Raw genomic sequence first — 26,848 nt, forward strand, 5'->3', positions numbered from 1 at the left:
ATTGCAAAAGGGAGGATTATGTTAATAACCTTTTCAATTAATATTATTTGATACTACATCAAAATGTGATAAGTAGTAGTTTCTTAAAGGTTGCTAGCAATGCAGAATCTGATAACATATCAATAGACATTTTATCCCCTAGGTCATTAAAATTCATTGGCTTCTTTTGAATTGGTCTTTTAATTCACATGTAACTTTTTAAAGTTGATCTTTTATCCACGTGTAACTTTTTCACATAATGCATTAGTCATTTGAAAAATATTGACTCACTGAGTTATGTAGATCTTCCAAATGTTGACACATTTAATATGTATATGAAATATATATCCATCACCATGAGGGATGAATTTTCCAAAGGGGTGATATTTGCTTGATAGAGCAAATATTTATTACTAGCAACAAATACTGTCAGTTTTTCTTGCAATAACAGGCTCACTTCATGTATCTGTGACAACATTTGGCAAGTACCAGTTCTGAATAACTATAGTTTATCAGTTATTCTAACAAATACAAATAATGTTCCATGAAGTGGCTGGTTGAGCCCAAATTCAATCAATCACTCAGGTACTTCCTCACAAGACAACCATTGTACTTTGAGATGCAGAAATGCTCTATGTGGACTTGCCATTTTGTTATACAAAATATTAAAAGAACATACACTAAAAGGTATGATTTAATAAAATAATTTTACTGCTTTATCAAGGACAACATTTGTTTAGAATTTTATCTTTCTCTGCATCTATTGACATGTTGATTTTTTCTTTTAATTTGTCAATATAATAAATAACATGGATTTAAAAGTATCAAATTATCTTTACATACCTTTAATATATCCTAGTGGGTCCTTATGCAGTATTATTAGTTTTAAATTTTCTGTTGGATTCAATTTACTAGGATTTTCTTTGGGATACCTGTGTATATTAAGTGAAATTAGCTCCTGCACTTTTCTTTCTTGTACTCTTTTTCTGCTTTGATATCAGGTGATAATTATGACATAAAACTATTTGGGAAGTTTCATTTCTTTTTCTATTCTTTGCAGAGATTTTTTGTTTTTAAACTGGATGATCCATAACTTGCTAAAAGTTGCTTATCAATGGATTTGTATTTGTGATACATGTACATATTCATATATATGAATATTTAAAATGATTGCTTAAATTCTAGTTATAGGACTATTTAATTTTTCCATTTCTTCTTGAGTCAGCTTTGACAAGTCACATTTTTTCCAAGGATATATTTATTTTGTCAAAATGTTCAAAATTGTTGGCATGTAGATGTTGATATTGTCTCTTCATCATCCTAATCTTGATGTTATCTTTAGTTTTTACCCCCATTCTTCCCACTGTAGTGTTTACTTGTGTCTTTTCTTTCCTTAATCAATATCCCAGAGGTTTATTCACTTCATTTTTTTAAAGAAAGAACCAATCTTTGGCTTTTAAAATTCTCTTTATTATATTTTTGTTTTATATTTTATTGAGTGCTATTCCCAATTTATTTATTAAAATACCTCCGTTTCTCTATGTTCTCCGGGATAACTAAATTGTTCATTTGTTCCAGAATCCTCCCCTTGTACTGGCCCTTCTACGACTGCTATTTATGAATATGCGCTGATGTTTGAGAGTTTTGTTTTGAGGGGTGGATGGAATTCTTGCATGAAGGAGAGAAGGAAGGTGAGGAACTACAGAAATAAAAGCTAGGATGGTCTTTCCAAGGGCAAGATCTGACTTCCTACAGAGAAAAGGAATGCAGGGAAAAGGCAAGAGAGTATTGCTTGAGGCCCAAAAGATAAAATCAACCCGGAGCACAAGAGGAATTTTGTTGGCATTTCCGCATGAACCATATGGGGTGTGTCCAGAGTGACTCTATGTCAACATTGAAGTGGCGCATGTTGTACCTGTTAGAGCATCAAGAAAGGGGAAGCCCCACCCAGGGCATCTGTGGTAGGGGTAGTACAAAGTGTCTTCTCCAAAGAGCTTGAGGGTAGCAGGCTCCTTAGAGAAGCCAGACCTCTGGGTCATAAGTGAATGGGTGCTAGAGAACATGAGAGACTGCCCAAGGCTATAACTGGGTATATATAGATAAGCCTAGAACTGTGGGCCTATAATCAAGCGGGTTTAAATATTTGACTCTGTAAAATCCTGGTAGTAGTGTTAGCATGACATTATTTATTGCCAAGGCTGGTGAGGTCTTGGAGGCACTGGGATACACATTATGTCTTTTCTTCACCACAGGCAGATATGCTCATTCTGAGCTGCAGCTGTACCCTAATGACTGTTGCATATCCCACAGCATAATGCCTTATGTGGGTGAAGGAGATTTCCGGTCTCCACTTCGATCCCCTTTCCAAAATTACCTTCATTTAAGCCTCTGAAAGGGTCTCCCTAGGAGTCTTCCCAGAGCCCCATGCATGTCTTTGTTCCTCAGGCTGTAGATGAAAGGGTTCATCATAGGTGTCACCACAGCATACATCACTGTGGCTACTGAGTCCTTCATGGAGTAGATGTGGAGGGGCTGCAGATATACCATAACAAGTGTTCCATAAAAGAGGGAGACCACACCCAAATGTGAGGCACAGGTAGAGAAGGTTTTGTATTTCTTAGAGACTGAGGGTATCTGAAGGATGGTTCTGACAATACGTATATAGGATGTGGTCGTGAACCCTAAGGGGGTGAGGAAGAAAGCAGCCAGTAGCAACCAGCACTGTGTGAATGATGTGGGTGTTGGAACATGCCAGCCGCAGCAGGACGTACATCTCACAGAAGAGGTAGTGGATCTTTCGGGACCCACAGAAGGTCACCGTGGTCATGAGGAGGGTGAGGAGGAGGCCATAGAGAGCAGACAGCCCCCAACACAAGCAGAGGAGCAAGACACAGAGTCCAGGACTCATGGCTGTGACATAGTGGAGGGGGTGGCAGATGGCCACATAGTGGTCATATGCCATGGCCAGGATGAGGTTGTCCAGGGTCACCAAGGAGACCAGGAAGTAGAGCTGTGTCAGACACCCTGCATAGGAGATGGCTTTGTTCTGGGACTGGAGGTTCACCAGCATCTTGGGGACTGTTGGTGACAAAGAAGAGGTCAGTGAAGGAGAATTTGGCCAGGAAGAAGTACATGGGGGTGTGCAGGCGAGAATCAGAGCTGATGGCCAGGATGATGAGCACATTTCCCACCACCGTGACCAGGTACATGGACAGGAACATCCAAAACAGGATCTGCTGCTGCTCAGGACTCTCTGACATCCCCAGGAGAAGGAACTGTGAGTTCTCACTCTGGTTATCTCCATCCACTTCCCCCAACCTTCTGCAACATTAACACCAACAAATGTTTATTAATTGCCCTCATTTGAATAAGGACATGAAGATAAGCAAAATCAACTCTTTTCTTAGCATTAAAATATCTTGGACTAAATTTTAAAAATAATAAAAGCAACAGGTCATTATAGGCACCAAAACAGAATATGGAAAGTATGCAACTTAATTATTCCAGCAACTTCTACCCTTACATGCTGAATATTATAAAAACAATGTCTAAGCCTTATTTTTAATCCTGCCATCTTCCAGTAGCCTTGAAGTGTTTAAAGTTTAGTGTTACGATTTTATATAGGGTTTTAAGTGGTATTTAATATAGGTATACGCGTCACAAGAAATGATTATTGTCCAATTGGAGGAAGTGGAGAAATAAAATATTGGAAAGAAGAAAGAAGAATTATTATTACTTACTGATATAATGATCTCTCTGGGAAATCTAAGAAAATCAGTGGAAACATCATTAGAACAAAAAAGATGTTTGTGATTAGTCAGTGAAGTGACCCACCACAAAATGAACAGACCCTCAGCTTTCACGGTCCCCATAAGCCACGTAGTGCAGCGCTAAAGACCGTCCTGTGGGAACTCTTTTTTTTTTTTTTTCCTTTAGGAAGTTCTTTTTAATAAACAAGTGGTAATTAAAAGACTTAACAAATGCATGACATTAATTTCAAATTTAACAAGATAGCCTTTCAAAGGAATATATTCCCCTACCTAACCCCAAAAGCATTTATGTCCTGATGACCACAAGGAATAACTGAGCTGAAGAAAAAACTTGTCTTTGTCAGGGAGATAAAATTCTTCTACCACGTTTTTACCTTCCATTCCTTAGCACTGTGTCTGTGGCTCTTCCTAATATCACTTTCCCCAGGAGCAAAGACCCTCTTAGAATTAAATTGGAACATTTTCACTGTAGAACCTGTAACAAGTTAATCTTTTTGGAATGGTAGTCAGATAGCTGGAGGTAAAGCCTTACATGCCAGATCTTCTACTTTGATACTTTTGCTATGCTGTATTTCTAAAATATCCATGTACTTGGCTGACTTCTTAAATGCTGAGCAAAATTTGTCCTCTTCTTGATGGTTCAGAATTATTGTTATGGGGTATCACTTACTATTATGTATTAAAATGTACATTAATGGGCACTAATCTGAGTAATAATTCAGGAACTTGCATTAAAAAGAGTTACTCATGTTAGCTTACCATTTGCACTGGTCTTTCAAAAATGGAATGAGACTTATTCAACCATATAGTCCCTTAGGAAGTACCTTTCAGTTAACTTTATTAGCATATAGGTCATCAAAAGTCTTTTCCTAAATAATTTTATTTGCCCTTCAGAAAACCATCTCTGTTTATTGTTCTTGCTGTGATTACTCTTAATTCACCAGCGTCATTCATAATGTTATGAAATTGTTTAGACCTAATCTCACATATAACTAAAGGCATTAGCTTTCATACAGTCTGTTAAGTTAGAAAGCCCTCATCCAAGATTCCATCCTTTTCCCCCAAATAAGAAAAGCTTTTTTTCTCTGAGATAGTAAATTTAACTTATCACATTAAACTGCCAATTTAGGAATTCATACTCTCATCTTCTCTCACCCAAATTCTTTGTTTTTGTGTGTGTGTGTGTGGTTTTTTTTTCCTTCCAGCTATTCTTGTATTCCTTATAACCCATCGGTTCTCAAACTCTTTGTTCTTTTTTTTTTCTTTTTTTCTTTTTTATTATTATTATATTTTAAGTTCTAGGGCACATGTGCACAACGTGCAGGTTTGTTACATATGTATACATGTGCCACGTTGGTGTGCTGCACCCATTAACTCATCATTTACATTAGGTATATCTCCTAATGCTATCCCTCCCCCCCATCTCCCCACAGTAGTACCCAGTGTGTGATGTTCCCCTTCCTATGTCCAAGTGATCTCATTGTTCAGTTCCCACCTATGAGTGAGAACATGCAGTATTTGGTTTTCTGTTCTTGCAATAGTTTGCTGAGAATGATGGTTTCCAGCTGCATCCATGTCCCTACAAAGGACACGAACTCATCCTTTTTTATGGCGGCATAGTATTCCATGGTGTATGTGTGCCACATTTTCTTAATCCAGTCTGTCACTGATGGACATTTGGGTTGATTCCAAGTCTTTGCTATTATGAACAGTGCCGCAATAAACATATGTGTGCATGTGTCTTTATAGCAGCATGACTTATAATCCTTTAGGTATATCCCCAGTAATGGGATGGCTGGGTCAAATGGTATTTCTAGTTCTAGATCCTTGAGGAATCACCACACTGTTTTCCACAATGGTTGAACTAGTTTACAGTCCCACCAACAGTGTAAAAGTGTTCCTATTTCTCCACATCCTCTCCAGCACCTATTGTTTCCTGACTTTTTAATGATTGCCATTCTAACTGGTATGAGATGGTATCTCATTATGGTTTTGAATTGTATTTCTCTGATGGTGAGTGATGATGAGCATCTTTTCATGTGTCTGTTGGTTGTATGAATGTCTTCTTTTGAGAAGTGTCTGTTCATATCCTTTGCCTACTTTTTAATGGGGTTGTTTGGTTTTTTCTTGTAAATTTGATTGGGTTCTTTATAGGTTCTAGACATTAGCCCTTTGTCAGATGAGTAGATTGCAAAAATTTTCTGCCATTCTGTAGGTTGCCTGTTCACTCTGATGGTAGTTTATTTTGCTATGCAGAAGCTCTTTAGTTTAATTAGATCCCATTTGTCAATTTTGGCTTTTGTTGCCATTGCTTTTGGTGTTTTAGACATGAAGTCCTTGCCCATGCCTATGTCCTGAATGGTATTACCTAGGTTTTCTTCCAGGGTTTTTATGGTTTTAGGTCTAACATTTAAGTCTGTAATCCATCTTGAATTAATTTTCGTATAAGGAGTAAGGAAAGGATCCAGTTTCAGCCTTCTTATGGCTAGCCAATTTTCCTAGCACCATTTATTAAATAGGGAATCCTTTCCCCATTTCTTGTTTATATCAGGTTTGTCAAAGATCAGATGGCTGTAGATTTGTGGTATTATTTCTGAGCTGTAGATTTGTGGTATTATTTCTGAGAGACCAATGTTCTGTTCCATTGGTCGATATCTGTTTTGGTACCAGTACCATGCTGTTTTGGTTACTGTAGCCTTGTAGTATAGTTTGAAGTCAGGTAGTGTGATGCCTCCAGCTTTGTTTTTTTGGCTTAGGATTGTCTTGGCAATGCGGGGTCTTTTTTGGTTCCATATGAACTTTAAAGCAGTTTTTTCCAATTCTGTGAAGAAAGTCATTGATAGCTTAATGGGGATGGCATTGAATCTAGAAATTACCTTGGGCAGTATGGCCATTTTCAGAACATTGATTCTTCCTATCCATGAGCATGGTATGTTCTTCCGTTTGTTTGTGTCCTCTTTTATTTCACTGAGCAGTGGTTTGTAGTTCTCCTTGAAGAGGTCCTTTACATCCCTTATAAGTTGGATACCTAGGTATTTCATTCTCTTTGAAGCTATTGTGAATGGGAGTTCATTCATGATTTGGCTCTCTGTTTGTCTGTTACTGGTGTATTAGAATGCTTGTGATTTTTGCACATTGATTTTGTATCCTGAGACTTTGCTGAAGTTGCTTATCAGCTTAAGGAGATTTTGGGCTGAGACAATGGGGTTTTCTAAATATACAATCATGTCAAATGCAACAGGGACAATTTGACTTCTTCTTTTCCTAACTGAATACCTTTATTTCTTTCTCTTGCCTGATTGCTCTAGCCAGAACTTCCAACACTATGTTGAATAGGAGCGGTGAGAGAGGGCATCCCTGTCTTGTGCCAGTTTTCAAAGGGAATGCTTCCAGTTTTTGCCCATTCAGGATGATATTGGCTGTGGGTTTGTCATAAATAGCTCTTATTATTTTGAGATACATTCCATCAATACCGAATTTATTAAGAGTTTTTAGCATGAAGGGCTGTTGAATTTTGTCAAAGGCCTTTTCTGCAGCTATTGAGATAATCATGTGATTTTTGTCTTTGGTTCTTTTTATATGCTGGATTACATTCATTGATTTGTGTATGTTGAGCCAGCCTTGCATCCCAGAGATGAAGCCCACTTGATCATGGTGGATAAGCTTTTTGATGTGCTGCTGGATTCGGTTTGCCAGTATTTTATTGAGGATTTTTGCATCGATGTTCATCAAGGATATTGGTCTAAAATTCTCTGTTTTTGTTGTATCTCTGCCAGGCTTTGGTATCAGGATGATGTTGGCCTTGTAAAATGAGTTAGGGAGGATTCCCTCTTTTTCTATTGATTGGAATAGTTTCAGAAGGAATGGTACCAACTCCTTGTACCTCTGGTAGAATTCGGCTGTGAATCCATCTGGTCCTGGACTCTTTTTGGTTGGTAGGCTATTAATTATTGCCTCAATTTCAGAGCCTGCTATTGGTCTGTTCAGGGATTCTACTTCTTCCTAGTTTAGACTTGAGAGAGTGTAAGTGTCCAGGAAATTATCCATTTCTTCTAGGTTTTCTAGTTTATTTGCGTAGAGGTGTTTATAGTATTCTCTGATGGTAGTTTGTATTTCTGTGGGGTCAGTGGTGATATCCCCTTTATCATTTTTTATTGTGTCTATTTGATTCTTCTCTCTTTTCTTCTTTATTAGTCTTGCTAGTGGCCTATCAATTTTGTTGATCTTTTCAAAAAACCAGCTCCTGGATTCATTGATTTTTTTGGAGGGTTTTTTTGTGTATCTGTCTCCTTCAGTTCTGCTCTGATCTTAGTTATTTCTTGCCTTCTGCTAACTTTTGAATGTGTTTGCTCTTGCTTCTCTAGTTCTTTTAATTGTGATGTTAGGGTGTCAATTTTAGATCTTTCCTGCTTTCTCTTGTGGGCATTTAGTGCTATAAATTTCCCTCTACACACCGCTTTAAATGTGTCCCAGAGATTCTGGTATGTTGTGTCTTTGTTCTCATTGGTTTTAAAGAACATCTTTATTTGTGCCTTCATTTCGTTATGTACCAAGTAGTCATTCAGGAGCAGGTTGTTCAGTTTCCATGTAGTTGAGTAGTTTTGATTGAATTTCTTAGTCCTGAGTTCTAGTTTGATGGCACTGTGGTCTGAGAGACAGTTTGTTATTATTTCTGTTCTTTTACATTTGCTGAGGAGTGCTTTACTTCCAACTGTGTGGTCAATTTTGGAATAAGTGAGATGTGGTGCTGAGAAGAGAAGTGTTTTCTAATTCTGTGAAGAATGTCAATGGTAGTTTGATGGGAATAGCATTGAGTCTATAAATTACTTTGGGCAGAATGGCCATTTTCATGATATTGATTCTTCATATAAATGAGGATGGAATGTTTTTCCATTTGTGTCATCTCTTATTTCCTTAAGCAGTGGTTTTTAGTTTTCCTTGAAGAGTTACTTCACATCCCTTGTAAGCTGTATTCCTAGGTATTTTATTCTCTTTGTAGCAATTGTGAATGGGAGTTTTCTTGAAAGGTTTTAAAGATGAGAAAAAAATGTCTGGTTCGATTATCTCTAATTATAATATTACATTTCAGAGATTAATATCTTATTCATTCCACTTCCACCAGTATTCATTGGATGCACTTTATCTGACCAAGATTGCGAAGGTACAGTGATGTGTAAAGACAACTCCTGCCCTCAGAGACTTGCAAGCCTAATAAGGGGATTAAACTTAATAGTCAAATAAAAATGGACACACGAATAGTGATTTATAAGCTTGAAAGCATGAGTTACTGTAATCAACACACCATGTGACCCATGTAGGGCACTTATTATTCCTGACATGTAGATGTGAAAGCTGAGGCTCAGATCTTCCCAACTTGACTCCACTCATCAGGACATATGCCCGGTATCCCTGTGCTGCCGCTCTGCCAAAAAGAGCAGCAATGAGTTGAAAGTGGTAATTTCAATAATCACTTATTATTAACTCATTAAAATGTTATAAGAGTTCTGAGAAAAGGAATTTCAGGCTGGAAAGATCAGAGACGACCTCTTGTAGGAGGATGACGTCAGAACTGGATTTCCAATATACCCTTATTGATGACTACACTATCCAGTGTAGGCTCTCACATTGGTTGCGAGGAGATTCTCTTGTTGAAGAGTTTCCGCAGGGCCGCCTTCATGTCCCGATTTCTCAGACTGTAGATGAAAGGATTTAACATTGGGGTCACTGCCATGTACATTACAGTGATCACTGCATCTTTTAGGCTATAATTGGTCAAAGGGCAGAAGTACATGCCCATGACTGTACCATAATACAAAGAGACAACCGTGAGGTGAGAACCACAGGTGGAAAAGGCCTTGAGCACGCCCTTGGTGGAAGGAACCTGGAAGACTGTGGAGAAGACTCGAACATAGGAGACAATGATGCATAGCAATGGCACAGAGAAAACACCGACCCCTACATACATCATCTTCACATTAAAGTGGATGTCAGAACAGGACAACTTCAGCAAGGGGGTAATGTCACAGTAGAAGTTGGCCACTTCCTGGTTGCCACAGAAGGACAGACTAGCTGTGAGCAGAGTGTGGGGGAGGCCATTGGCATTCCCAATCACCCAAGACCCAACAACTAGCAGGACACAAGACCGTGGACTCATAATCGCTGTGTAGTGAAGTGGGCGGCTGATGGCCACAGCTCGATCATATGCCATTGCAGCCAAAATATAGCTGTCTGTGTTACCCAAGGCTATCATGAAATACATCTGCGTTAGGCATCCCTCAAAAGAGATGGATTTGCTGCCCAAGAGGTGGTTGGCCAGCATCTTAGGGATGGTTACAGATGAGAAGAAGATGTCAACCAAGGAGAGGTTGGAAAGGAAAAAATACATGGGGTTGTGAAGGCAAACATCGGAGCGAATGGCTAGGATGATGAGCAGGTTTCCAATCAATGTGATGGGGTAAATGAACAGGAAGAGGATATAGAAGAAATCTTCCTGTTCCTGCTGACCAGTAACTCCCAGGAGGATGAATTCAAGTGTAGAGGACTGGTTATTTTCCCTCATGGCTTCTTCAACATGAAAGGGGAGAGGAATATTATTATATTAGCATAGTTACTGTGTGTAGTGATAATCCTTCTCCATCACTTCTAACTTAAGTGATGCAGCTGTCTATACATCTGAGTTTATTAAATTATAGAGATATCCAATATTTTGGGGAAACATCCCTGTTGGTCAATAGAACTAATAGTCATTCACCCCTTGGCAGTCATGTCTAAAAAGTGAGCAATCTCTGAATCAGAAGTGCCCATCCTTCCTGTTCCAAGCATCACCACTAAACGCCTAGAAATTAATCATACAACAAATAATTGTCATGTCCCATGGTCTAGTCACTTTGTTAGACCTCATGGAGAAGTCATAAATATGTGACACATAAGTTTATTCATCTATTTATTCAAGACATCGTCTATGTTCTCAATGGACCTTACAACCTAATGGAGAAGCCAAAATCACACACTAATTTTATTACACATGATAAGGAAAAGACAGCATTTTGAAGTCTTTGACAAAATACTCCAGTGCAAAGGGTTTGCTGGTGGAAAGGCCAGCCCAGAAATTAGGAATTTTTCCATTGAAATAGCTCAGAGGGATCCCAGAACCCAGGAGGTAGCAGGTATCTACACTGCATTGGAAGATGGTAAATCACAGGGACTACTGCATTTAGATCCTACTAAAACAGTCTGGAGAATTTTCTCCCCAGGTTTCTCATTTTCAAAGTAAATTTTCACCATTTCCTTTAAAAGAAAGAAAGGGAAAAACAGTTTTTTTGTTTTTTTTCCTCTTTGGCAAGCCCTCAAATATATACAATCACAATGCCTTTCTTCTCAGTCTTCTCTTCCTGTTCTTCGTTATTTCTTTGGGTGACTCAAGCAACTCCTTAGTTGCTTCAACCACCGCATAGTAAACTGTCAGGTCTACATCTATAGGTGTGAACTTTTCCCTCTGTATTTCCACTTCACTCATCCTGACAACGTGACCAAACTGCACACACCATACATCCAAGCTAAGATGAGGGCAAGATTTTAGGGGAAGGAAAACCGTATCTTGTTGATTTTTACCTCCTTCAGATAGATTATTATGGAATATTTTCTTTTCTTTTTTTTTTTTTTTTTTGAGATGGAGTCTCACTCTGTTGCCCAGGCTAGAGTGCAGTGGTGTGATCTTGGCTCACTACAACCTCCGCCCCCCCAGGTTCAAGTGATTCTCCTGCTTCAGCCTCCTGAGTGGCTGGGATTACAGGCATGCGCCACTATGCCTGGCTATGTTTTTTTTTTTTTTTTTGTATTTTTAGTAGAGATGGGGTTTCATCACATTGGCCAGGCTGGTCTTGAACTCCTGACCTCAGGTGATCTGCCTGCCTCCGCCTCCCAAAGTGCTGGAATTACAAGCGTGAGCCACCGTGCCCGGCTGAATATTTTCTATTGTATATATCACTAAGTTTTCTCTTAATATTTTTTGAGTCAAATCCAGGTGTATTTCTTGCACTCCCCATATGTGGGATGCTCACAAGCTTAATGACTCAGTTATCTCTCACCACTACATTTACTTTTGTTGATTCTTCATTTAAAATAATTATTACATAACTCAGCCTTTCTACTAAATGTCCCAGTGCTTCAGCTCCATCATTGTTTTCTATCTGAAGTATTGCAACGCTAACTCAACTGCTTGACTCCAGGTTTCCTCCTCTTTGATCCATCTTGTACCCTAAGACTTAAATTACAGCGGCAACAATCAGCTGCTTAGTCAAATCCCTGTTGTTCTCTTCTTCCTGGACATGCAATTAGACTACATTTCCCAGACTCCCTTGCACACATGAGGTGTGCTCCTGTGACTGAGTTCTAGCCATTCCACACATGTGTCCCAGTTCTGGGCTCCTCCACACCTTCTTACCCTTGTGCCCACTGGATGCAAATAGAGAGGAGGCTGAATGGGATGATGGAGACACATGGTGGAATGAACCTGTATCCCTGGTACTCTCTATTCGGGAGAATCTCTCCCAAACAAAAACATTTATTGTAACCGTTATGTAGGACAGAAATAAACCTTTGCTTTGTTTAAGCCATTTTACATTTTGTGATCAACTTGTGATAGTTGTCCAGGATATCATATGGCATCTACTAATTTTTCTAAAGAGACCTTGACTCAAAAATGTATTAAATCTATAATTAATTCAATCTTCGCTTCTCAGCATCTCTTGTTGTAGTACATGTTTGAATAATATGCTAGGTATGAGGGATGGAGGCCTAATCATCATTGTCATTTCTAATTGATACAGGAGGTAGAAAGAAATTATTTAGGCAGATAGTGAAAGTAAAAGAGTCTTTGGCAGAGCTTCCCTTTCAACAAAAAGCAGCCCAATAAATTATTTTTTTCTAACAAAGAGCAGCCTGAGAAATCGAGCTACAGACAAAGAAAAGCAAGCTGGAAGCCTACACAGGGGAAGGCTAGCAGCTGTGCCAATAGGAAAGGGCTACCTGGGGGCCAGATATATGCAACATGGAGGCTCCATCTTCCTTTATTTGTTGTCACATGTACAACAAGGGAATGGGCAACATGGTGCAGGCCAGACAGAGAACCTACCTGCAAAATTAAAGATTAGGGTGGGGGCTACCAGAAATTTGTGCCGTATGCAAATGGCACATCTAGTCCTAACCAGTTTTTCACACCTTATGCAAATGGCACACCTGGTCCAGCCAATCTTTCCTGCTCCATGTAAATCAGACTCTGCCTCCTCACCAGGCATCTAAACCCCCGCCTGCATTTCACTGCAGATCCGGCAGCCCATTTCTCCAGGACCCCTCTCTCCAGCAGAGAGCTGTCCTCTTTCACCTATTAAACTTCCCCTTTTTTTTTTTTGAGACAGAGTCTCGCTCTGTCGCCCAGGCTGGAGTGCAGTGGCCGGATCTCAGCTCATTGCAAGCTCCGCCTCCCGGGTTTACGCCATTCTCCTGCCTCAGCCTCCTGAGTAGCTGGGACTACAGGCGCCCGCCACCTCACCCGGCTAGTTTTTTGTATTTTTTAGTAGAGACAGGGTTTCACTGTGTTAGCCAGGATGGTCTCGATCTCCTGACCTCGTGATCCGCCCGTCTCGGCCTCCCAAAGTGCTGGGATTATAGGCTTGAGCTACCGCGCCTGGCCTAAACTTCCGCTCTTAACCTCACTCTGTGTGTATCCACGTCCTTGATTTCCTTGGCTGTGAGGCAATGAACCTCAGGTATTACCCCAGCAAGGAGGCCGTTTCATAATTGTGATGTACTTTCTCATCTCTGCACCTGAAGAAGTTTGATTTTCTCTCTTGAGATGCCCTCCCCCTTATTCAAACAGAATCATAATACCTCAGGTTTCAAATCAATCAGTAAATCTGGAGAGCCAGAAAGCATGGTTAGCTTACATGGTCTGGATATGTGAGTTCAGAGGTGGAGCTCTTGGCATCACGGCAGACTAAGCTGATGTTGACAGTTCCCATTCCTGTTAAAATACATTGAAATTACAGAAAAATATCAAAGTAAAAGCAAAAAAACCCAAACACATAACCATACCTAGGAGAAAGAAATAGGAATACCTTAGTATGAGAAACAAGAATAAAACTCAGAACAAGAAACATGAGCCATAGAGGATGCTGTGGAGGCCCCTTGGGGTCTCCATTCAGACATTAGCTAGTTCTTAAGGGCTGGGTATAAGGTGTTGATGCCTCTTGATACAGATGTGACGACAGAACCATACGAAGCAGGGAGACTAATTTGAGACTCTTAAAAGTCCTATTTGTGAAAAGAGCACTAGAAAGAAGTTTGCCATATCAGAATTGAAAAGAAAAGAACAAAAAGATAAGAATTCACAGAAAACAGTATTGTCTACAGAGAAAACCCAAGGGAATCTCTAGATATTTCAGCAAGTTTGTTATAAACAAATATTTCAAAAATCAATACTGTTCTTGTACTTAAGAAACACCAAATTAGAAAATGCAATTCATTTTTATTTTTTCCCAGAGACCCTTTTTCCAGTACAAGAAAATATAGTTTTAACAGAGATTTATTAAAAAAACAAAACAGACATAGAAAATTTTAAGGAATCTAGAAATAATTCTAATAAGAGATCCACAATTGATTTAAAAAATTAATAAACGTTAGTGAAGCACAAAAAAAGAATATTTAAAAGGTGGTGAGGTAAATTATGTTAATGGAAGCCTTAATGTTGTAAAAATGTCAGTCTTCTTCCAATTAATCTCTAAATTTAATGCAACCTCACACTAAACACAAGTTTCTTTTAAGCATGAGTTTAGCCAACTGATCCAAAAATTCATGTCAGAGGCCAGGCACAGGGGCTCACATCTGTAATCCTAGCACTTTGGGAGGCCGAGGTGGGCAGATTACCTGACGTCAGGCGTTTGAGACCAGCCTGGCCAGCATGGCGAAACCCCATCTCTACTAAAAATACAAAAATTAGCTGGGTATGGTGGTGCATGCCTGTAATCCCAGCCACTTGGGAGGCTGAGGCAGGAGAATTGCTTGAAACTGGGGTGGGGGGGAGCGGAGGTTGTGGTGAGCTGAGATTGCACCATTGCACTCCAGCCTGGGGGAAAGAGCAAAACTGACTAAAAAAAAAAAAAAAAAAAAAAAAAAGTGCATTTAGGAGAATAAAGAGAAGAGAGAAGACAATTTGAGGAAAGAAAATGAGGAAGAAGAAATTGTCTCATTAGGTATAAAAAAAGTTTACTGTGATAATTCGAACATTGGAGTGATACTGACTTAGAGACTGACAAACGAATCAGTGTTTGGTCTAATAGACTAGGGAGGCCAGACACAGGTTCAGCATTTCTTAGAAGGTGGTGTATGACCTGAGGTAGTTTAGAAGCAGGAGGGAAAAGATGAACTCACTATTTAGCCCAGAGCCATTGGACAGTTGGTTATCTATATATGAGAATACAGAAAAATAATTCCTAAAGGATTGTGAAAAGCAAAACGTCAAAAAATTTAGTGGAAAATAAAGGGAAAATTTGTGTCTGCTATCAAGATAGGAATTGATTTCCTACAAACTCCACAAGAAAAGGACCAACAGGCCAGGCGCGGCGGCTCACACCTGTAATCCCAGCACTTTGGGAGGCCGAGATGGGCGGATCACCTGAGGCCAGGAGTTGGAGACCAGCCTGGACAACACAACATGGTGAAACCCCGTCTCTGCTAAAAATACAAAAATTTGCCAGGTGTGATGGTGGGTGCCTGTGATCCCAGCTACTTGGGAGGCTGAGGCACGAGAATCACTTGAACCTGGGAGGCAGAGGTTGCAATGAGCTGAGATCGCACCACTGCACTCCAGCCTGGGCAGCAAGAGTGAAACCCCATCTAAAAAAAAAAAAAAGGGACCAACAATACAGCCAAAGATAATGGTCCAAAGACTTGAATAGGCCAGTCATAGGAAACTGGCATGGCCCAATAAGCAAAAGACCTTTAACTAAATTAAAAATACAATTAAATTTAACCTCTTTCATCTTGGAGTGTGTAAAGTGTAAAACTCTTGACAATTCCAAGTGTTGGGAAAAATGAATACAGTAGAATTACATTACATTCAGAAAACAGTGAGCCCATATCCAGGAAAGTTGAAATTCACACGTCTCTGACCCAGCCATTCTGCTTTCTGCTCAGCCTCTAGAGAAACTGTAGCATATGGGTGGAAGAAGACACATGCAAGACAATTTCAGCCACTCAGGAGGCTGATGTGGGAGAACTGCTTGAGCCCAGGAGTTCAAGGCCAGCCTGGGCAACAGTGTGAGACCCCATCTCAAAAAAAAAAAAAAAAAGGAAAAAAGAAGACGGGCACATGTGCACTGTCATATGGGAAACTTAGAAATGGTCTACCCACGGAGGCATGGATAAGTAAATTGTGCTATTTTCTTAGTAATGATTCCTATGCAATAGTGAAAATGAATAAATGCATGGGGTAAACTAGGGAAGAAAAGCAATGTGATGATAAAAAGCAGGTTGCTGGAAGATATAGCATGTCACAAAATATATGTAAATTTTAACACATAATACATTTGTATGTGGTAAAAGTATAAATTCTGAATAGGAAGATACTATCAACAATAGAATAGTGGTTATCTCTGCAGTGAAAAGCAGAAAAATAAGATTTTGGATGGGAACAAAGAGAATTTCAAGTGTATCTGTAATATTGATTTGTTTAGAGATAAGGTCTCACTCTGTTGCCCGGGCTGGAGGGCAGTGGTATGATCATGGGTCACTGCAGCCTTGAACTCCTGGTCTCAAGCGATCCTCCTGAATCCGCCTCTCAAGTGGGACTACAGGTGTGTGCCACCACTCCCAGCTAATTTTTTAAAAAATTCGTCTTGTAGATCTCCATGATGTGTTTATTTCACATGACATCCCTGTATCAAAACATCTCATGTACCCCATAAAGATATGGTAAAAATTGAATTGTACTATGTACCCACAAAAATTTTTAAAAGATAATTTAAAAATTATTTTTGTAAAAACAGGGTCTTGCTCTGTTGCCTAGGTTGGTCTAAACCTCCTGGCCTGAGGTGATCCTCCCACTTCAGCCTCCCAAAGTGTTGAAATTCCCTGCATGAGGCACTGCACCTGGTCTGTAATATTTATTTTATATTATTCTAAGTGAAGTAACTCAGTAACGGAAAACCAAACATCGTATGTTCTCACTGATATGTGGGAGATAAGCTATGAGGATGCAAAGGCATAAGGATGATATAGTGGATTTTGGGGACTCGGGGGAAGAGTGCGAGGGGGGCGAGGGACAAAAGACAACATATATGGTGCAGTGTATACTGCTTAGGTGATGGGTGCACCAGGATCTCACAGATCACCACTAAAAGAACTTACTCAGGTAACCAAATGCCACCTGTACTCCAGTAACTAAAGGAAAAATAAAATAATTTAAAAAATTAAAAAGAAACAGTTGGAGCAAATACCTAATGTTCCATTTGTAAAATCAAGATGATGAGCTTCTGTCGTTATTTCACGTGTTCCGTGATGATTTGGTCCAGAGGATAGTGATGGAGCTGGGTGGCTCAAGTTCGTGTTTCATTGAAGGTAGGAGATAGAATGTTCCTCGTAAAGAGGTTGAGAATAAATGGAGGTTTATTTATACTGGAAGAGGGACTCAGGGGCCATATACCAGACTAGAAGAAAGAGGTAAAAAGACCCTCTACCACCAAGAAGAGAAGCGAGAAGGTGCCTCAACATGCGTGCTGGAGACGTAGCTGGGGCCTTCCGTTCACTGGGATGAAGTCAGAGTCTTGAGCATTGTGGCGCCTTTAATACCCGCTTTCCTGGAAAGCGTCATCCTCTGAGATGTCAGTCATGTGAATGTGATGGTACTGAGAACAGTTATGCAGGGACAGAGGAGGAAGGTGTTTGCCTTGTCATCTGGTAGCAGTGTGGACCGCCAACATGCATCTCTCAGTACTTTGAGACTTCCACGACAGTTCAGCTCATCCGTGCTTTGCTAATGAAATACCGTGCTTTCTAACAGGCCCATTAGCATGACCAAGGTGGTTTTGCAGGTCTCTAAGACAATGCACTTTTGGCAGGTGCTCTCACTCTCTCTTACACACACACACACACACACACACATGCATACACACTATATTATTATAGGAGGTAGAAAGAGCTAAAGAGTGAGAAAACCAAATCAGAATGATCTTTTCCTGACGCTGTTTTCATGGACAACAGCCCAAGGAGAAACATTATCAGAAGGGGAGGGTCCTCTTCCTCCTCTTTGTCTCTCTTTCTCTCTCTCTCTCTGTCTCTCTGTCTCTCTGTCTGTCTCTCTCTCTCTCTCTCTCTATCTTTCTTTTGTCCGTCTGATCCTCAGAACTTGGATACTGGAGCCAGGCCAAGATTTGAGTTCTAATTTTGCCACTGTCTCTCTGTGTGTGACTTTAGGCAGTTCAATTTACCATCTTTTTACATTTGATAAAATGACATCATAATTCAACTTACCTCTTAGACAAGCAGCCCGCAGTTGCTGGCTATCTACCCATTGATGTTGCTGTGATAGTCTCTTCCAATGTCTAAGTCTCTATCTGTGGAGTCTGTTCAGATGCTGTTAAAAAGGATCCTGGCCCTGTGGCCTTCACTTCTCTTCCACAAAAAGGAAGTTTGCAGTCAGCTGGTCTAGCGCCTGCTAACATCCCTTTTGAGGGCAGCCATGCTGGAGAAGCAGTGGCAGGATGGGGAACAGTCCTCTGTTCCTGAGGTGGAGGACACAGGAATGGGATGGTTTAGAAGGAGGAGCCCCCAGTTTCCCAACAGGGGAGCAGAAGGGACAAGAGGAGCTGCCCCAGATGGACTTGAGGACAAGGAGCCAAGTTGCCTCCTCAAGGAAGCAGGGCAGGTCATAGCATAGAGAAAACTGGGCATCAGTCAAGGTTATCAAGTCTCTGGAAAGGTGATTCCTCCGGGACTTCATCCAAGCCGAAGTGAGAGTAATTGTTGAAGCTTATTTACATACTCCTTCAACTGTGTCCTGAGAGGACACAGTGGCTCACAAGAGTCATCATTTCCAGGAGGAAGGATGGACTGGAGGCTTTCCAGAGAGAGTGTCTCCAGGGTCCAAGCCCTGGGGTGAGCTATTCCAACCTCGCTGTTGGAATGCGACCCCCCTTTCCTTTGCACAAATGCAGGAGTGCCCCTTGGGAGCTACAGGGATTGTGGTGCAATTAAGTTTCCTGTCTGGTGTTTAGAGTGCAAAGAAGAGTTATATTTTATCTTTTCTCTAGAATTGATCTCAAGGACGGTTAGGGTGGAAGTTATACTTGTCTTTAACACGCAGATAGTAGGCCTCCTATTTTTTTTTTTTTTTTGATTTGTAGAGTGGAAGGGGCCTAGTGTTATCTAGTCTACTTCACATATGTGACACCCTTAGAGTAGCCCCGACTAATGGTCATTATCCTATGAGTTGGCATCTCCGGTGGCAGAGAGTTTACTGCCTTTCTGGAGAGGACCCTGAGAAGATGATGGGTTTGAATCTGGCTCTGCCACTAACTAGTTGTAACTGACTTCAGACATTTGTATATTTAATACATTTACTCATATCTAAAATGGAATAACAACAATAGCAACAACAATGTCTTCATTAAGTTGCTGTAAGGATCAAATGAACCTGAAAGCTCTTAGAGCCTGGCACATAGTTAGCACTTAGTAAATGTTAACTGTTATTCCTTCCTCTATGCTTTGCTACTTCTATACGTCTACCTATAATACTGCCTGTTTTACTACTAGTCTTGTCATTGTTGTATTATACAACTCTATGAAATCCATCAGATAATGCACTTGATAGAGGCTGAACCATGTGCAGAATTGCATTTTCCTGCAGACACGTTCCTGCCTGCACCTTCCTGTTTGCTCTGTCTTTACCTGCCCTATATTGAGACCATGTTTCGGTTTCCTGGACAGGGACTCTCAGGCACAGATGAGATGACGTTCCAGGTAGATACTTTCTTCTTAGCAGTCACATTTTGCTCCCTGTGTCCTCCTCAGAACTTCTTACTGATTCCATGCTTTGTTTACTGGGTACCTATTAGGGGCCAAAATTGCACAATGGCATAGAGTTATGAAGGAAATGATGTTTTTACCCCTTTATTTCTTCTAAAAAATGGGATACATGTGTAGAACATGCAGGTGTTTTATGTAGGCTTATGTGTGTCTTGGTGGTTTGCCTTTTTAAGAACTTTTAAGTTCAGGGGTACATGTGCAGGATGTGCAGGTTTGTTCCACAGGTAATCATGTATCATGGGGGTTTGTTGTACCGATTATTTCATCACCCATGTATTAAGCCTAGTATCCATAAGTTATTTTTCCTGATTCTCTCCCTCCTCCCATCCTCCACCATCTAATAGGCCCCAGTGTGTCTTGTTTCCCTCTATGTGTCCATCTGTTCTCACCATTTAGCTCCCACTTTTAAGGGGGAATATGCAGTATTTAGTTTTCTGTTTTGGGGTAGTTTGCTGAGGATAATGGTCTCCAAGCTCCATCCATGTCCCTGCAAAGGACATGATCTTGTTCTTTTTATGGCTGCATAGTATTCCATGGTGTCTATGTGCCACATTTTCTTTATCCGGTCTATCTTCGATGGGCACTTGGGTTGATTCCTGTCTTTGCTATTGCAAATGGTGCTGCGATGAACATACACATGCATGTGTCTTTATAATAGAACAATTTCTATTTCTTTGGGTGTATACCCAGTAATGGGGATTGCTGAGAGTCTCACTCTGTCACCCAGACTGGAGTGCAGTGGCACGATCTCGGCTCACCGCAACCTCTGCCTCCCAGGTTCAAGCGATTCTCCTGCCTCAGCCTCCCGAGTAGCTGGGATTACAGGCACCCGCCACCAGGCCCAGTTAATTTTTTGTATTTTTAGTAGAGACGGGGTTTCACTGTGTTGGTCAGGCTGATCTCGAACTCCTGACTTCAGGTGATCCACCCACCTTGGCCTCCCAAAGTGCTGGGATTACAGGTGTGAGCCACTGCGCCCGGCACCAACCCCTTTCTTTCTTTTTTTTTTTTTTTGAGACGGAGTCTCGCTCTGTCGCCCAAGCTGGAGTGCAGTGGCCGGATCTCAGCTCACTGCAAGCTCCGCCGCCCGAGTTTACGCCATTCTCCTGCCTCAGCCTCCCGAGTAGCTGGGACTACAGGCGCCCGCCACCTCGCCCGGCTACCAACCCCTTTCTTACACATTTTTTTCCCAGTCAGCACATACACAACATTTATTGATTAAGTTTGCCTTCCTATATGGGCATGACTTGTGGCACACCAAAACAATTACAATAGCAAGATCAAAGATCACTGATCACAGATCATCGTAACAGATATAACAGCAATAAAAAAGATGGAATATTGTGATAATTACCAAAATGTGATACAGAGACTCAAAGTGAGCACATGCGATTGGAAAAATGGCACCAATGCTCTTGCTCGATGCAGGGCTGCCACAAACCTTCAATTTGTTAGAAAACAGAAACCCAAAACCAAAAACACAATGTATGTGAAGAGCAATAAAGTTAAGTAAAATAAAACAAAGGATTCCTGTGATTAATGGTAAACATTAAAGGTTGACCCACAAGTGTCTTTTTTTTTTTTTTTTTTTTTTGAGACGGAGTCTCGCTGTGTCGCCCAGGCTGGAGTGCAGTGGCCGGATCTCAGCTCACTGCAAGCTCTGCCTCCCGGGTTTTTACGCCATTCTCCTGCCTCAGCCTCCCAAGTAGCTGGGACTACAGGCGCCCGCCACCTCGCCCGGCTAGTTTTTTGTATTTTTTTTTTTAGTAGAGACGGGGTTTCACCGTGTTAGCCAGGATGGTCTCGAACTCCTGACCTCGTGATCCGCCCGTCTCGGCCTCCCAAAGTGCTGGGATTACAGGCTTGAGCCACCGTGTCCGGCCCACAAGTGTCTTTTTAATCTGCAGCATGTCTCACACTATCCACTGCTGGTCTGATAAGGAGGAAGCCTGTGGTGTAAGGTTATTGAGAATTTTCTCTCCATTTTTATACCATATACAAATACTAGCTCAAGATGGTTGGGGGAGTTGATTAGCTTGACAAATGTAGCTGAATTGTAGTGGCTACTTGGGATGTTACCTTGAAAATTATTTTGAGGTCAGGTCAGGAGTCAGCAGGAAAAAGGCCCCAGTTAAGTAAAACTTTCTGCCAGGGGATGTGAAGGGGGTTATAGGAGCCTCAGGTCAGACATTTGTTATCCTGAGCAAGATATTAATTATGAAAACATTCTCAGCCTAGACTTCATATTCAATTGTTCAAAGTCCATTTCTAAAAAACAAAGAAAAAATTCCCTGCCGTGACATACCATGCACTACTTAGGAGCAGATTTCTTGTATATAATGTTGTTGTTTATTTTTTGGTCTCCAACTGCTGTTCTACAAATCTCCCACTTTGTAGTAATTTGGGTAAGAATATACTGTATGGCTTCCTTTGCTTGTTCTTTCCAGGGAACGTATCCTGTTGTAATAAAAGAAGACATATGCACATTCATTCTCTTAAGAAGGAAAATACAGTCCTCTGATATAAATGAAGACTGAGAGACTCTCCATCATGATTTTCTTTTATGGTTGCAACTATCTTTCATTGTAGGTTGCTTTCTGGAATTTTCTAACCCTAGGATTTCCTACGGTTAGTTGCTGGCTTATGCTATTTCAGACATACTTTTGGGGGGTAAATATGCATTTCCTGCAAAATATATAAGACAAAGAAATGGCATTAGTTAAAAAAAATCTTGTGTAGCAATATGTCTCAATAAAACAGTGGAGAAATTAGGAAAAAAAAAAAAAAAAAAAAGATGGTTTAAAGGCTTAAAGGCAACCAAAACTAGAAAATCCTGGAAAACAACCCAGGCAATACCATTCAAGACACAGGCATGGGCAAAGATTTCATGACAGAGACACCAAAAGCAATGGCAACAAAAAAGCAATGGCAACAAAAGCAAAAATTGACAACTGGGATCTAATTAAACTAAAGAGCTTCTGCACAGCAGAAGAAACTATCAACAGAGGAAAGTTTAAGACAACCTACAGAACGGGAGAAAAATGTTGCAAACTATGCATCCAACAAAGGCCTAATAGCCAACGTCTGTAAGAACTTAGACAAGAAAAAAAGAAAAACCAACAACCTCATAAAAAGTGGGCAAAGGACATGAACAGACACTTCTCAGAAGACACACATGTGGCCAACGAGCATATGAAAAACTCAACATCACTGATTATTAGAGAAATGCAAATCCAAACCACAATGAGAAATACCATCTCACAGCCGTTAAAATGGCTATTAATAAAACGTCAACAAATAACTGATGCTGGCAAGGTTGTGGAGAAAAAGATCTTTTAAAATCTAAGTATTTATCACTATAAATTTTCCTTTAAGTACTGCTTTCATTGCCTCCTGTAAGTTTAGGTATGTTGTATTTTCATTTTTGTTTGTCTCAAGATCTTTTCACTTTTCTTCTTTTTTATTTGACCCATCGGTGGTTCAAATGTTTGCTGTTAAATTTCCACATATTTTTGATTTTCAGGTTTTCTTTCTATGATTACTTTCTAGTTTGTTTCCATTGTGGTTGGTAAAGATACTTGGTGTGATTTTAATCTCCTTAAAGGTGTTAAGACTTCTTTTGTGACCAAACGTGTGATTTATCCTGGTGAACGTCTATGTGGGCTGGAGAGGAATAAACATGTGATTTATCCTGGTGAACGTCTGTGTGGGCTGGAGAGGAATAAACATGTGATTTATCCTTGTGAACGTCTGTGTGGGCTAGAGAGGAATAAACATGTGATTTATCCTGGTGAACGTCTGTGTGGGCTGGAGAGGAATAAACATGTGATTTATCCTGGTGAATGTCTATGTGGGCTGGAGAGGAATATGTATTTTGCTGTGGTTAGGTGGAAAGTTCTGTATATGTCTCAAGGTTCATTTAGTCTACAGTGTTATTCAAGTCCACTGTTTCCTGTTGATTTTCCATCTCGTTTCCCTATTCATTATCAAAGTGGGACGTTACCATCTCTCACTATTATCGTATTGTTGCCTATTTCTCCCTTCAGTTCTGTCATTGTTTTATATATTAGGGTACTCCAATGCTGGGTGCATATATATTTAAAATTATTATATTTTCCTAGTGGATTGATCCTTTTATCATTATATAATGTCCTTCTTTGTTTCTGTGATAGTTTTGACATAAAGTCTGTTTTACCCAATATAAAGACTATATTTTTCCATCTCTTTAGCTTATATAGGTCCTTAAATCTAAAGTGAGTTTCTTCTAAACAGAATACACTTGGGCCTTGTTTTATTTTCTTAATCCTTTTAGGCACTATATGTCTTTTGACCCAGGGAGTTTAATGCATTTACATTTAAAGTAACTTTTGGTAAGTAAGAACTTACTATTGTTAGTTAGTTAGTTTGTTTTTCTATTGTAGTTCTTCTGTCTGTCTTTTCCTTTCTTACTGGCTTACTTTTTTAAAAAAAAGTTTAAAAATTGACAGATAAAATTGTACATTTTTATTGTGTATAAGATAACGTTTTGAAATACATGCACATATCTTGGAATGACTAAGTCTAGCTAATGAAAATATGCATTACGTCACAAAGTTATTATTTTGTAGTGAAAATACTTAAAATCTACTTTGTTGGCATTTTTCAAGAATATAATATATTGTTAACTCATGTTGTGCAACAGATCTCTTGAACTTATTTCTTTTATTTAACTAAAATTGTGTATCCTTTAACCAACATCTCTCTGACACCTTTGTTTTGGTTTGATGATTTGTTTAGTGTTGTGCTTTGATTCCTTTCTCTTTTTGTAAAACTTCTATAGGTTTTTTTTTTGTGTGATTTTTTGGGATTTATATATATCTTCTGGTTATGACCACCAATTTTAATCTGATAATCACATACGAAACCTCTGTACTTTGTTTCCTCTCTCACATTTTGTTACTGTTTTCATATTCACATATATTCATATTGTGTATCTTTTAATATATTTATATTCTAATACTTTTCTCCTTTAACTTTTATATTACTTTTAAAAGTGATTTATCCACCTCTATTATAGTTATGCAGTAATGTCAGTAATGTATATTTGTCTTCATATTTATCTTTACCAACAAGTTTCTTTCTTTTACAAAATTTTTTGTTTTGTAAATTAAAAAAAATTTTTTTTTAGAGACAGGATCTCAGTCTGTCACCCAGGCTGTAGTATAGTGGCATGAGCATAGCTCATTGTAGCCTTGAACTCCCAGGCTCAAGTAATCCTCCTGCCTCAGCCTCCTAAGTAACTAGGAATGCAGGTATGTGACACCATGCCTGGCTTTTTTCTTTTCTTTTTTCTTTTTTTTTTTTTTTAACAAATTTTTGGTAGAGATGGGGGTCTTGCTATGTTGACCGGGTGATCTCAAATTCCTGGCCTCAAGCAATTCTCACACCTCGGCCTCCCAAAGCACTGGGATTGCAGCCATAAGCCACCACACCCAGTGGACTTTCTTATGCTATGGTGAAGTTGACTGACATTTGGTTCCGACTTGAAGAACTCCCTTCAGTGTTTCTGGTAATGCAGGTGCAGCGGTCATGAAGGTTTTCATTTTTGTTTGTCTGGGAAAGTCTTTATCTCCTCTTCATTTTTGCTAAAAACTCACTGATAGTCTTATGAAACTTCCCTTGTGTATGACAAGTTGCTTTTTTCTTACTGCTTTCAAAATTGCCTCTTTAAATTTTGACAGTTTGATTACATTGTCTCTCAGTGTGGATTTTTAATTTTTGGTGCATCTTCTCTGGTATCCTTTGGCTTCCTGGATGTGAATATCCATTTCCTTCTGCAGATTTGGGAAGTGTTCAGCCATTCTTTCTTTGAATAAGTTTTCTGGTCTTTTCTCCTCTCCTTCAGGGACTCCATAATGCAAATATTTGTCTGCTTGATGGTATCCCATAGAGCTTTCTTCACTCGTTTCTATTTTTTTTTCCTCCCTTTACTAAATTATTTCCAATGACCTGTCTTTCAAAAGAAGAAAAAAAAAGAAAAAAAAATATATATATGTTTGTTAAAATTATCACTTTGTTCATGCATTGTTCTCTTCTCCTCAGTGGATATCTTGATGATCGTTATTTTGGTTCTCTATCAGGTAAATCATATTACTCTGTTTCATTACAATTGGTTTCTGGATATTTATCTTACTCCTTTCTTTGGTACTTTTGTTGTTGTTGTTGTTGTTTTTTGAGACGGAGCCTCGCTCTGTCGCCCAGGCTGGAGTGCAGTGGCCGGATCTCCGCTCAGTGCAAGCCCCGCCTCCCGGGTTCCCGCCATTCTCCGGCCTCAGCCTCCCGAGTAGCTGGGACTACAGGCACCCGCCGCCTCACCCGGCTAGTTTTTTTTTTTGTATTTTTAGTAGATACGGGGATTCACTGTGTTAGCCAGGATGGTCTGGATCTCCTGACCTTGTGATCCTCCTGCCTTGGCCTCCCAAAGTGCTGGGATTACAGGCTTGAGCCACCGCGCCTGGCCGCTTTGGTGCAGTTTAGCCTGGTTCTTTTTTTTTTTTTTTTTTTTTTTTTTACTGTGTTGATGTCTGTGCATTAGACAAAGCAGGAACCTCTCATAGTCTTCATGGGCTGCTTTTCATCCACTTTGTGTTAAACTGCGGGGTGGGGAATCTATGGCATCCACCAGCCCACACCACCCTCTCATTCTTTTTCTGGCTGCTAGATTGTCCCATCAGAGCTCCAAGACAGGTAAGAGAAACACCAGCCCTCTAAAGAGTCTTCTAGACACACTGGGGCACTGGATACACAAGCCAACTTCCTCCCTTTAGTGGCAGAAGCTGGGAGCTACAGGGTCTCTTCCTAATTATATGGCAGTGTGCTTGGTTAGGGAAGTTGTTGGCAGGATGTTCTGAGTCTCTTAAGTGGCCTTTTGGTAAGTCTAGTTTAACATTGGCCTGAGATGTGGGAGCCTTTCAATGAGTTTTGGGATTCCTCACAAGGAAAATTTACCCATGAATTGTTTCTAAATTGATGTATTTGTG

At 40.0% G+C, this 26,848-nt stretch overlaps 2 protein-coding genes across 2 annotated transcripts; both read right to left on the bottom strand.

The window, feature by feature from the left end:
• Window positions 1–2,355: 2,355 nt before the first annotated feature.
• On the bottom strand, window positions 2,356–3,342 carry OR1D5 (olfactory receptor family 1 subfamily D member 5). Its single transcript, XM_015118273.3, is given in 4 exon segments — window positions 2,356–2,677; window positions 2,679–3,059; window positions 3,061–3,287; window positions 3,289–3,342. Coding segments are annotated over 4 exon segments (984 nt in total).
• Window positions 3,343–6,352: 3,010 nt separating this feature from the next.
• Window positions 6,353–10,973, bottom strand: OR1A1 (olfactory receptor family 1 subfamily A member 1). The gene has a single exon (XM_077969819.1). It carries the CDS (start codon window positions 10,306–10,308, stop codon window positions 9,370–9,372), a length of 939 nt encoding a protein of 312 aa, XP_077825945.1. The 5' UTR covers window positions 10,309–10,973; the 3' UTR covers window positions 6,353–9,369.
• Window positions 10,974–26,848: the final 15,875 nt, after the last annotated feature.

The sequence above is a fragment of the Macaca mulatta genome, chromosome 16 (genome assembly GCF_049350105.2).
Source record: "Macaca mulatta isolate MMU2019108-1 chromosome 16, T2T-MMU8v2.0, whole genome shotgun sequence".
Classification (NCBI taxonomy): domain Eukaryota; kingdom Metazoa; phylum Chordata; class Mammalia; order Primates; family Cercopithecidae; genus Macaca; species Macaca mulatta.